The sequence below is a fragment of the Tasmannia lanceolata genome, unplaced genomic scaffold, assembly GCF_043159265.1.
Source record: "Tasmannia lanceolata isolate RefF3 unplaced genomic scaffold, GAP_Taslan_0.1 ptg000003l, whole genome shotgun sequence".
NCBI lineage: Eukaryota > Viridiplantae > Streptophyta > Magnoliopsida > Canellales > Winteraceae > Tasmannia > Tasmannia lanceolata.
The window spans coordinates 3,861,602-3,874,811 of NW_027518680.1; the positions used below are offsets into that span (position 1 = coordinate 3,861,602).

A 13,210-nucleotide genomic window follows, 5' to 3' on the forward strand; every position below is an offset into this window, starting at 1 on the left:
TACAAACTTCCTCCAACATCTCACAGAGTCGCAAAACTCCAACAACATCTGACCTTCCTTGCATATCAATTTTTCCAGCGACCTTCCACTATGCCTTCCAAAGACATCCAACAGCAGAAACAACATATAGCCCCCACATCATCCATTCTAATAAAGAAACTAAGGAGTTAATATGCCTTGAAATGCATCAAGGACCTAAAGCGTTTTTTCACCCACCTTAGTAAATTATAACACTCATCGAGAATCTGTATGCTCTTTGAGCTTTAAGAATACGTTCAGAATATGTTTAGGGACCAAAACTGAAAACGAAATTTAAAACCTTACCCACAGAGTAAGCTAATCATAGATTATCTCTTCTTCATGCAGGCCTATGCTTATCTTACAGACATAGACTAAATTTCTAATATGACAATTATTATTCTATGTTTAAGAATGGTTATGGCTTCTTTTAATATATCCTAATGTGTATACTTGATTCATTTTCACCGACATAAGGTTATGGTTGTAGTATTGATATGTTTCAACTTGTTCTTGCATATGGGTTTGATTCTAAATTTCTCCTTCACGACTAGTTTTTTAAATGGTAGAGCGCCGCTGATTTGAGTTGAATGTTTTTTAAATCTGGATTTTACAACATTAATGTGACCTTAGGATGGCATTTGGAAGGAAGGTACTCAAGATTAGAGGAGCTTATAATGGAGTCCAATGATGCTAACGATAATAATGGCTTGAATGATGTAAAGATGTTTCAACTAATCATACGAGTACCTGGAGTAACTAGATCAAATCACTTAAGAAAAAATCAAGGTCGAAATCCTCTTGCAGAGTTAAGTAGTAATGTTAAATCGCATTGGAACAACCAATGAATTGCTAACTCATTTGGTTAACTAACAATGTTTATGAAAATGTAAGTCAAACAAATCAAAATCAGTGTTTCTAAAATCCAGAGTTCCATCCAGCGTAAAACTGCATCCATTGAAATTACAGGATGTCAGTCAAACAACATATTTTAAAATCAGTGTTTTTAACATCAATGAATTTGAAACTTAAAGGGGCCGTTTGGATACGCGGATTTTAGAATCTTGTATTTCCTCAAAATACTGGATGAGAGACGAGAGAAGGAGACGTCTGTCATTTTCTGATTCCTCGCCCTTCTTTCCGTCGAGTGAGAGAGTAGGAGATCGTCCTGTGTTTCCAGGTTTTAGAAATCTAAGGATGGGGGGAGAGATTTCTAAAACCTTGACTTCTTAGTTAAAATCAAGGATAACGGATTGTAAAACCCAGAATTTCACACCGCTTTCAAACTAAAGCCTGGATTCTAAAATTCATGTATCCAATCAGTCTCTATGGAAATGCAAACTCCGTGGATTCACTTTGGAAAATGAAGTGAAAATATTAAGAGAATTTACATACCGGAGATCCACGTCCACGGTACTCATTGTGGTCATTTCCTAAGATAGGAGCAGTCAATGGATGAACCACAAGTCTAGCTTGTACAGCTTCTAATAGCTCATGCTCTTCCCTGCATATTTCACATAAATAATAGGAGCATTATTCAAAATTCATCATGAATGAACATAAGATGATACAATTGCCTGCGCCCAAGTGGCAATGGAACCAATATGTAGCATAATGATTGCAATAATGATATCCTTAATGCCACAGAGAACAGTGTAAAGCTGTAAAGATGATGATCTGTCCTCTTGACATCCATTGACGAAAAAGGAAAAGAAAACTGTCTCAAAGCCGCTAAGTTGAGTTGTGGGCCTAAATAACAAGAAAGATAGGAGATGGATCAGAAGATTTGTGGCACACACATGAAGTGTACCACTGTGATTAGCAGCAGCAACTTAAGATGCCGTTCCTTAAACTTTCCTTTTCATAAACAAGCTAGGAATTTGAAGGAGTGTATAAAAAGCCTTTTCTGGTCTTTTGATACGCACATTTGATCAAACTGTTTTTTTTTTTTTTTTTTGAATGGATGATCGAACTATTTGTAATTTATTACCGTTTAATACTGTTTTGTAATTCAGTAGTAATTTCATGGTTCTAATAACAATATTTAACTTTTTCCAAAATAACCTCACTGTTTTCCTCCAGGTTAGAATTCCTTCTGTGCTTTCTATGTATCAGCACTTCTTCCAGGTCAGACAGTTTCTGCCTTGGTGTTTCAAATCAACCAGAAATCAATCAGACCAATAAAAGCCTCCAAAGGCACGGTAAAAAACTTCACGCTCAGACCTGATCCAAATATTCAAGAAAGAAGAGAAAAAAAGAAAAGAAAAGCATTTGGACGATTATTCCCTTTTCCACTAAAAAATTAAATACCTGATTTCCCTCTTTGTTAACATTGAACTTCTAAAATGGACTTTTAGCATTTTCTTTCACAAACTTCAATATATATATATATATATATATATAGAGAGAGAGAGAGAGAGAGAGAGAGAGAGAGAAGCTATCTCTGCAGCTGCACACAAACCGTATATATATATCGGAAAAGTGTTCCTACTCGGTCGAGTAGATAAACTTATCTACTCGGCCGGGTTAAAAACAGTGGGGGCCCATATTGTTTGGGTGATCCAAACCATTCATTTGAAAGGCCCTTTACCTACATAGGGTGCCCACAAAAAATCAGATCCATAAGATCATCATAACCCATCCAAATGTGGAGGGGAAAAATGGATAGACACAGGTTGTCCACAAATCTGCCCATTTTCCCTCCATTGTTGGATGGATTAGGATGATCCTATGGGGCTGATTTTTTGTGGACACCCTATCTAGGTAAGGACCTTTCAAATGAATGGTTTGGATCACCCAAAAAATGTGGGCCCCCACTGTTTTTAGCCGACTGAGTAGATAAGCTTATCTACTCGACTGAGTACGCTCACTTTTCCCGATATATATATATATATATATATCTGTGTGGAGAGAGAGAGAGAGAGAGAGAGAGAGAGAGAGAGAGAGAGAGAGAGAGAGAGAGAGAGAGAGGTGTTCCTACACCATCGTGTAGATAAGTTATCTACTCTGTCGGCTTAAAACATAGTGGGCCCACATTGTTTGGGTGATCCAAGCCATTCATTTGATAGGTCCACACATAGATAGGGTGTGCCCAAAAAATCAGCTCCATAGGATCATCCTAACCCTTCGAACTATGGAGGTAAAAATGGACAGATTTATGAAGGTTTATACCCGTCCATTTTAACCTCCACAAATTGAAGGGTTGGGATGATCCTATGGAGCTGATTTTTTGGGCACACCCTATCTATGTGAGGGCCCATCAAATGAATGGTTTGCATCACCCAAACAATGTGGCCCCCCACTGTATTTTAAGCTGACGGAGTATATATTCTCGTGTTATAGTGCATTTTTCCTTACAAATAATATCATGATAATCTATCCTGTTTTGATGATTTACTAACCTTTGGGATGTTGGTCCAAGATATGCTTTTGGGCAGGCAAACTAACAAGTATCACTGTTTGAGTTGATTTGTTGGCAAAGGATCCCAATTGATTGAGTGCCCCGTCACATTTTTTTTTCAAAGTTCAGCATTTATTCATGTACTTTTAGTACATTCTTTTAATAAAATTTCTTTTCAAATTGTTAAAACAACTAAAACAAAAGAAATTTGTACCAAGTTTCAGTCAAACATGCCAACATTCATAACCTCTCTCTCAACTATTGTAGCAATTAAATTTTACCAACTTTATACAGTTTTGGCATGGCAAAGATGAGTGAACACAAACATGATAACAAGAAGATAAGTTCTCAATTTATCATCCATCAAATTTCAAGATTTTTATCAGAAGTAACTCTTACCGTATCCTACAACGATTAAAATTATCTCAATCAACTACCGAACTCCTTTCTGGAAATGTTGAGAATTTGAAATATTTAATCCTACCTTGAGATAGGAATGAAGATCATCACGCTTCCCAACAGCGTACTTGCTACAATACTGTTGTGTGCAGAATCAAGGATCGTCTCAGTACCATAGCAGCACTTCAGTACATCATCCGCGGGAAGTTTGTATGAGAACAATCCCTACACATACAGGAAAGGAATGAAACAGCCCATTGGAGGCATTACAACAAGGTAAACTGTAACAACCTTGCCATTAAAATCAATTATAAGACGGAAGGCATGGTCCCACATTTCTTCCCTGAAAACATTTTCTGCAAAATCTGATACATTAGGATGTAGTCTTCCTTAGCACATGGGACATTTGACAGCCGGCAAAACAAACTAAATGAACGAAACTAACGAAAATTCGCTCAATACATAATGTAGGGGTTTAGATTCTCCATTCTTGGAGCTTATGGTGTTATTTAATGAAATTTGTCAACTCATAGCGTAGACAATAAATCATCCCAGAATATTATCTAATACAATTCATAAAGGCTTCAGAATTAGTCGTTGTATCCCCCATAAGGAAATAGATGACAATTTCCATCATGGACAATGCCAGCAAGTGTACAGAGTTCAAGGTTCAACTACTAGTCTTCTCAAAACTTTAGCATGCACAGGCGACAATGGGGGAGCTTCCCACTGTCCAAAGATAGGACAAAATTGGTTCGCAAGACCTCTTACTCTCTGAAGATTCTGTGTGGAAAATTCTTCTATTTTTTATTTGCAAATACCCCAAAGCATGAAAAGAAAAAGAATTGCCATAAAACCACTGAGCACCATCCTTCAAGAATCCCACTGCTAGAAAATGAAGAGAGAATGTTCCAACTGAAAGCTACCTTACTACACAATAATGCCCAAGCTTGTTCAATGTTGAGAGATAAGTGACAACTGGTGCTGAGATACTAGTTGGGTCTTCTAATTGGTGTCAGACTAACACGCGGGTTTCAAACACTGAATTTCTTAAGTTTACAGTAACATTAAATGCAAGTAATGAAAATTTATATAAAATGTAAGAACACTGATAAAATGTTAACGCAAACCAAAGATTTAAGCAAACACGGTCTATATGATCGGATTAGTATGCAATAAATATTTCAGAGTATAATACAAAACAAAGCATGGTGTTATTCAAGACGAATTACACAGTGCTCAACTTTTTTGTCTATGGCCTAAAAACAATGTAGGAACCATAATTTGGTAAGCTAGATAGTTCATTTCTTTTTCTGGATAATAAAGATATCAATAACGAACGACACAGTGCTCGACCTTTTTTTAGGCTTTACACACTGCTCGACTTTTTAGTCTCAAACCAGCGAAAAATGCAGGGAACCATAGTTTGCGGAGCTAGATAGTTCATTTCTTTTTCTGGATGATAAAGATATTAATAAAAGAGGTGCTCAACTAGAAACAATTCATAAGCTAGGCAGTTAAATTGGAAGGCTACACCGTGGATGGATCATGCCCAAAACATCTTTCCTGTTGGGATGATGCTAATCATCCTGTAGTGACCTGCTACCCCCTGGTGAAATTATACCTGGACATTTAACATGACAACCATGTGACACGATATCATCACAAGAATATCAAAATAAAACAAATTTATTGCTAGAAGTGGCTAATGTTTTGTACTTTTTTTATTGGGACATACCACGTGTTTTATAGTCTAGATATTAAAATTCTATGAAACGACAAGCTGCCCCCACCTGTTAGGTTTGGTAGAACAGATTGAGAGAAGAAAGTAGGAGAATAAAAGACTAAAAGGTAGAGAGTAAGAGTTAGGCAAAGATAAGAAGAGATGTTTAAGAGACGCAACGAATCATCTCAAAACCTAAACCTCCACGGCCTACACTGTTGGGCAGTATTTTGTCCCTGAAATTGCTGATACTTTGTCGAGATTTGGAGATGTTTAGGTCTTCGTCATCATAGTGGAAAGTGGATCTAATCTGCGATAGGGGAAGAGAATTAAAGCAGTTTGGTATCGTAGGTAGGACAATTCTAAATGGGGAGCTTGATAGAATACGGACTTCATAAAAAATACACTGTTAGTTGTTACTGACAAAAATCAATAATAGAAGTTTGGAAGAAAAAGCAGGAATTTAGAGGATAAGAGATGGAGAGAAAGGAGGAGAAGAAGGGGGGGAGAGAAGATAGGACTAGAAGAAGAAAGGGAGAGAAGATAGGACTAGAAGAAGAAAGGGAGAGAAGATAGGAGGAGAGAGGAGAGAGGAGAGAGGATGTTTGTATGGTTGAAAAATCCAACCCACAAACTCCATTTATTAACCTGCTTCTGCGCAAAACCCAAAGTGAGCCCACAGCTTAATTTTAAGTAACTTAAGCGACTAGAATACATTATTGGATAAAAAACCTCAAAAGACCCCTTCGAACATCATTCTACACTCATCCTCAAACAAGATTAATAATACGACACGTGCCTAGCTTGCCAAGATTATAATGAAGACTAGAACGACCAGAAGCTTTAGCATATGTATTAACCAACTTTGATACAGATTGAACATATGGACTGGAGATAATCTGAGATGAAACATTTTCACAAATGAAATGTCAATCCACCTCTATGATGGGGAGCATCCTAGGGCCCATATTTTAATTTTAAGTGTCTTTTAAGTCCCTTCAGTTATAGGAGAGGTATCAACGTCTTTTCCCACCAATATCACTTGGTTTCTTTGAGTTGTGAGGGTTTTAAATAGGCCCACACATGCATTACAAGAATTTCAAGTCGGGAGAGAGTTTTTAAGTCATTAGAGGATATTTTAGTCCAAAGCTGTTAGATTTTTGTTTTAGGATTTTAGAACTTTCTAGTTCTCTTCTTTATGTTATATAATTTAATCCTCAGAGCACTTTTCGAATAATGAATAGTGATGATAATAAATGATGATTGAACAGAGATTTTCAAAGCTTCTTCTCTCATGTAGATGTGATGCCTACTCCTTACCAAGGTGTGATGCCTTGATCTTCCCTAACGCTAGGTTTGGTTGTGCGGGGGTGGCTCGGAGAGTAGTAGAATAAGAAGTCCAAAGGGAGGAGACAAGCATTTGATTTGTCTGGAATTACCTCTCAGATAATAGTGGAATAGTGGTAAGTAGTGTTTTGTTGCGTGGCAGTCCTCTCGGAGAGTAGTAGAAAAGTAGGGGTGTCATTACCAATATATATATATGAGAAAAGTGTAGCTACACATACGTGTAGCTAACTTAGCTACACCAACGGCTTAAAATACAGTGGGCCCCACATTGTTTGGGTGATGCAAACCATTCATTTGATGGGCCCTCATATAGATAGGGTGTGCCCAAAAAATCAGCTCTATAGGATCATCCCAACCCTACGATTTGTAGACGCAAAAATGGACGCGTAAAAACCTTCACAAATCTGTCCATTTTTGCCTCCACAGTTTGAAGGGTGGGGATGATCCTATGGAGCTGATTTTTTGGGCACACCCTATCAATGTGAGGGTCTATCAAATGAATGGTTTGGATCACCCAAACAATGTGGGCCCACTGTATTTTAAGCCGTTGGTGTAGCTAAGTTAGCTACACGTATGTGTAGCTTCACTTAACTCATATGAGAAAAGTGTAGCTACACATACGTGTAGCTAACTTAGCTACACACACACACACACATATATATATAAGCTATATGAGCTTCAAGCTCACAATCATTTTCTTCATATTAAGAAAATGATTGTGAGCTTGAAGCTCATATAGCATATATGAGCTTGAGGGCCCAAACACATGTGGGCCCATATTGTTAGGAGGATCCAAAGCATTCATTTGAAAGGCCCTTACATAGATAGGGTGTGTACAAAAAATCAGCTCCATAGGATCATCCTAACCCATCCAAAAGTGGAGGGCAAAATGGACAGACACCGTTTGCCACAAATCTGCCCATTTTTGCCCTCCGCTTTTGTAGGGGTAAGGATGATCCAATGGAGCTGATTTTTGGTACACACCCTATCTATGATGGGGCCTTACAAATGAATGGTTTGGATCACCACAAAAAATGTGGGACCCACGTGTTTGGGCCCTCAAGCTCATATAAGCTATATGAGCTTCAAGCTCACAATCATTTTCTTCATATATATATATATATATATATATATATATATATATATATAGAGAGAGAGAGAGAGAGAGAGAGAGAGAGAGACCTTTTCCACTATTCTTCTACCGAAATTCTACCTTTCTGGTAGAATTTGGTTTGAATTTGAGAAGGGGGGACATGAGTGCCACATGGACGCCAGTTCCACACCTCCATTAATCTTGCCCATAACCTCTCTTGCACTATTATTCACCTATCTTCTTCACAAAATCCCTAAAATACCCATTATAAAAAATTTCCCTACCTTAGAGACATCATTCAAATCTATTCATACCTTGTGCCTTTTTTTCTGCTCCAAAACTAATTTTACACCTTCCCGGCATATGTCTGCACCTATCCGACATATATCTGAACATTCTAGGAACATGTCTGCACCCTTCTGAACCTACACTAAACCTAGTAACAATATTTTTCAAATCTCATAATATATTTTAGGAACCCAAACCTTAATTTTCACGCCTAACGTCCATTCCATATATTTGTCCTACATAAGACTTGCTATCATATCGAAGTATCAGTCCGTCCTTCAATTGTCCTGTATCACTCTATGTCCTTAGTCCTCTCATGAAAGATTGGGTTAGAAACAATACAGATGAGTGCGCGATTATTACAATAGAGGTACCTAAGAGTAAGGACTTCAACACCCATACTTGAACAAAGCCACAACAACTCGGATGTAGCATGAGCCATTGACTGGCAATCAGCTTCAGCTGAACAATGAGCAACAACAGATTGCTTCTTACTCGTCCATGTCACCAAATTACCCACTGTTAGACCTCCTATCAGTAGATGAGCAAACACTGTCAGCGTCATAGTACCTTCTTACATTCAAGTGACCATGATTCTGATAAATTATGCATTTACTTGGTGAACCTTTCAAAAACTTTAGAATGTGAATGATTAGCTTCATAATGATGCTTACAAAGTTTATGCATGAATTGACTTACCATATTCGCATCATAAGTAATGTACGGACTTGCAATAGTTAATTAAATGAGTTTCCTGACTTGCTGATAGCGACTAACATCTTTTAATGGATATGAAATCTGCCCATGAATCTGATGATTTAGCTCAATAGGATTTGCTCTAGGAAGCTTGGTATCTGTGAGAATCCCTGCTCGATAGGACTGTCAACAAGCTTTGCTCTAAGAAGCCTGGCATCTGTAAGAATCTCTAAGACATACTTTTACTGAGAAATAAAAATACCTTTCCTTGATCAACCAACTTTGATACCAAGACAAAACTTCAGAAGACCATACATAAATATCAAAAATACTGCCAAGATACTTCTTGACCTTTAGAATCTTTTCAGTACAATCCTCGGTAAGAACGATAGCATCCACATATACCACCAACATAGTAACATGGGTCACAATCTTTTGAACTAACACAGAATGATCCTACATACTCCGTCGAAAGCTAATCTTGAAGAACAGCTGAATGCGGGTTACGTGTTCCACTGTGCTGAGATGTTAGCTGGTGGTGGTGATGACTAGGGTATGCGCTATGAGATTCGACTCATACCTTGACCCGAATTGGCATAAAAAGAATTTGTTTGATGACCAGCCGATCCCTTTCCAGACTAACAGGTTCTAACCATATTCTTTAAAAAAAAACACTGCTCATACTATGAGCCCCCATGAGACAACTTCAGAAAGAAAGCCTACATGTTTCGGTTGGTCTAATTGTCCTCCAGCAGTGGCCAGGCTTGATCCTTCTTTTCTCAAAGGCTTGATTTCGACCTACTATCCATTTTATTTAAACCCTTGACTCTTTCTAATATGACCATTCAAAATAACCTAAAGACACATCTTCAAAAAAAAAAAAAAAGACACTTCCCTGCAGTCCAAAGGGCTTTAAAAACAGAAACACAACGATAAACCTGAAATCTGAAACTTGTGTTTGGTCTTGATAGGGCCCGCAAAACCTAAACATAATATAAAATATAATTACAATCACTAACACTCCCTTAAAATCATAAAGGCACCACCCTGCACCTCCAATTTTCAACCCAAGCAAAGACCTAATGACCCCAAAACTCAATATTATTCACAGTTTTTCAAATAGACCGACAAAAGACCACCTATAATCATCCTAAAGTAATTAAAAATTACCATACCTACATACATAAAAGAAAAATGAAAAATAAAAAACCCTAAAATTTCGGATAAAAAGAAACCCTCTAGACACTTTATCTTCTTGATGAATGCTCCTACAGTATTGCATATAGGAGATATAGAACTGACATAATATTCAACATAATGCTCATTGTTTTGAAAATCTTACGATTTAGGATTCAAATAAAATCTTATGCATAACGATTTGAATCCCTTGATTGAATCTTAATTTGTACGAGTACTATGATTTTCTATTGAATCTTACGATTCGATCATAATTCGAACGATTCACGCGATTTACCCAAATTCTGTTTTGTATAAAAGAAAATAAGACTTTCATTTGAAAAATCTCATTTCCTTTCTACATTACAAGAAGCCTTCAAAATCCCTCTCATTAGAAGGAAGAAGACAGAGAAGGTGTAGGAATTCGAACGAATCGAACCACAATGCATGTGCTTGAGGGCATTACTTACATCGAGTTGGGAGACAACTATAATGAAGACAACACGAACTACTCTAGCCTTTTACGATTGATACTTGTCATTTGATGTTTGAGACTTTGAGAGTTGATATGATCTTGTGTTTTTTATTTTTATTTTTAACATTATTATCCAATATGCATGGGTTTGGATGAGAAATAGATGATGGGTTATGTCAAGTTTGTTAGCAAACAATTCATATTACGATATTGAATGCTAATAATGGTAATTTCTATTTGAATTAATGAATTTGTGTGATAAATGAATACAGTTGGGTCTCTTATATTTTATATTTCTGGTGGCATCTGTTTATATAAAATATTAGAACATATTAAGTATTAGAAAATAAGTCTATTACCTGTTTTTTCTTGCATTCTCACCACCCCTTACGCTCTTTGGTTAGAAACAAACCGTATACACACACACACCAATCCTGTCACAATGTTAGTGGTATGAAATGCAGGATCTGTGAATTTTGACACCTGTTTTCATTTCTCTTTTCTCTTTTCTCTTCATTCTCCTATGTTGCACCTACATATAGTATTGAGAAGTATATGTACTTAGGACAAAATTTTCTAAGAAGGTACTCTCTTATATCTTATATCACTAGATTTCTCTATTTTTTCTTTATTAAATATTAGAAATAAGAGATTATAAATTACCAACATTGGAACAATGTCGGTTCCTGGTCCAGTAATAGGATATAGAGATTATAAATTTATGAAGCATTAATTATGAGAGCCCCAACTGTAAGTGGATATTTTTTATTCTTTAATTGTTTATAATTTTTTATTATATATGTGTGTGTGTGTGTGTGTGTGTGTGTGTGCATATGTTTCTCAATAAATCTTACGATTTACGATATGATATGATTCGACCCTATTACAATTTACGATTTGATTCCGATTTTCAAAACATTGATAATGCTAAATAATATGGTCAATTTGATTGTAAAAAATACAATACTATTCTGTTATGTTGTGTATATCAATCAGTAAATGGAATCTATGTTCATAAGTATCACAACTCATATGAAGTGAGTTTGACAGGTCATAACCCACGGACTGAAGTGAGTGATCAAGCTAGAGGGGAGTTCCTTTGTTGTTCATATGTTCTTCCACTGCAAATTCATTATTATCACTTCATTGATTAGACATTAACAACATCATCCATCGTTATCCAAACAACAATTCCATAGTTGATAAGGATGTACCTTCCTGATGCTCATAACTGTCTCCCCCATGTAATATGAGCAACTTTGAGTTAAGTTGCATTCAGGGCTGGCATTATCTGTAATACAGAATCATAAGAAATTGTCAAGCATCTATAATCTTCTGACAGACGCGCAACACCAAAACCGTAAGAAAGTCAAAAGGATACAAAAATAGTAAAACATAGCCATAGATACACCATCAAAAAATAAGGTTATGAGTATTATAATGATGAAAATAAGATAACAGGAGCAGCAGAACGATATAAGGACAGAAGAATTTCTATACAGCATCTGGAATAAGATTATAATGATAACTGAACAGTTCCTACAAATTACTTGTTTTATATGTTAGAGTTGCACTATTCATTTACTCATAATGTCAAGTCACAATTCTAGTTCTTTTATGAAATCTAGACCTACATTCTTATGCTTTAACCAATATTGTACAGCTGTTCTTTCTAAAAAATTAGCTGTAAATTTCTTATTGCAGTATTGTGATCTATAGTGTCATTTAGTGGCCATTCGCACAATAGAATGGGATTTTTTATATTTTTCACCCATTTTATACCTACTTTTTCAATTCATTTCTGTTAACTTACCAACTTCTCCAAAAGCTTAAGTTGTTGGAGAAAGGCGTTATTTATCTTTTATACTTTACCACTCCCCCCGCACGTGGCCCACTTGGCAAAGACGTGGCACATGTGGTCCCACTTTGGGCCGATCATCGCATGTGGATTTTTTTCTATCTGGGAGGTTTGAACTCGAGACTTTTGGCTCTGATACCATGTTAACACTTACCAACTTCTCCAAAGCTTAAGCTGTTGGAGAAAGGCGTTATTTATCTTTTATACTTTAACAATTTCAGTAAGGGTTACATGTTGGAGCTTGACCAAAGGCTGATTGTGATGCATATAAAGATTTATCAATAATATGGGTATAATATTCGTGTTTGATATCCATAGCAGACTTGTTTTCCCATAATTTGTGTGACAAGATGATACTCCTTTTGTAACACTGGATACGTTTCCATAATGAATTGTTGATATATCACTTTACCAAGATCAACCAATATCTAGTCTAATGAGTGTCAACAACATTGTTATGAATTCTGTTTCGTTTCGTCAAACGTTTGGTTCCGGACCGAAATCCGGTATTTTGGACGAACGGACGAAATCCCTTGTTTAGTAAAAAGTACCCCATTTTTTTGTTTTTGTTTGTCTTCTCTCTTTCTCTCTCTCTTGATATATTTGTTTTTCTTCTCTTCTTCTTGCCTCTTCTTAGTTCACTTTTCTTCTTTCCTCTTCTTAGTATTTACATGTAAAGACCATTTACTTAAGATTTACATGTAAATAAGGGAATATCCCCAATTTAGATCTATTAA

General features: G+C 36.4%; 1 protein-coding gene across 4 annotated transcripts in view; it reads right to left on the reverse strand.

Moving 5' to 3' along the window:
- LOC143848153 (Cleavage and polyadenylation specificity factor (CPSF) A subunit protein) overlaps nt 1-13,210 on the reverse strand; it is a 39,864-nt gene that overhangs the window by 1,284 nt on the left and 25,370 nt on the right. For all 4 annotated transcript variants that reach the window (XM_077357001.1, XM_077357011.1, XM_077357020.1 and 1 more), the window contains 3 exons: nt 11,830-11,906; nt 3,903-4,042; nt 1,414-1,522 (listed from right to left, as the gene is read on the reverse strand). In XM_077357001.1, the coding sequence (XP_077213116.1) occupies nt 1,414-1,522; nt 3,903-4,042; nt 11,830-11,906 (326 nt within the window). The remainder of the gene's footprint in view (nt 1-1,413; nt 1,523-3,902; nt 4,043-11,829; nt 11,907-13,210) is intronic.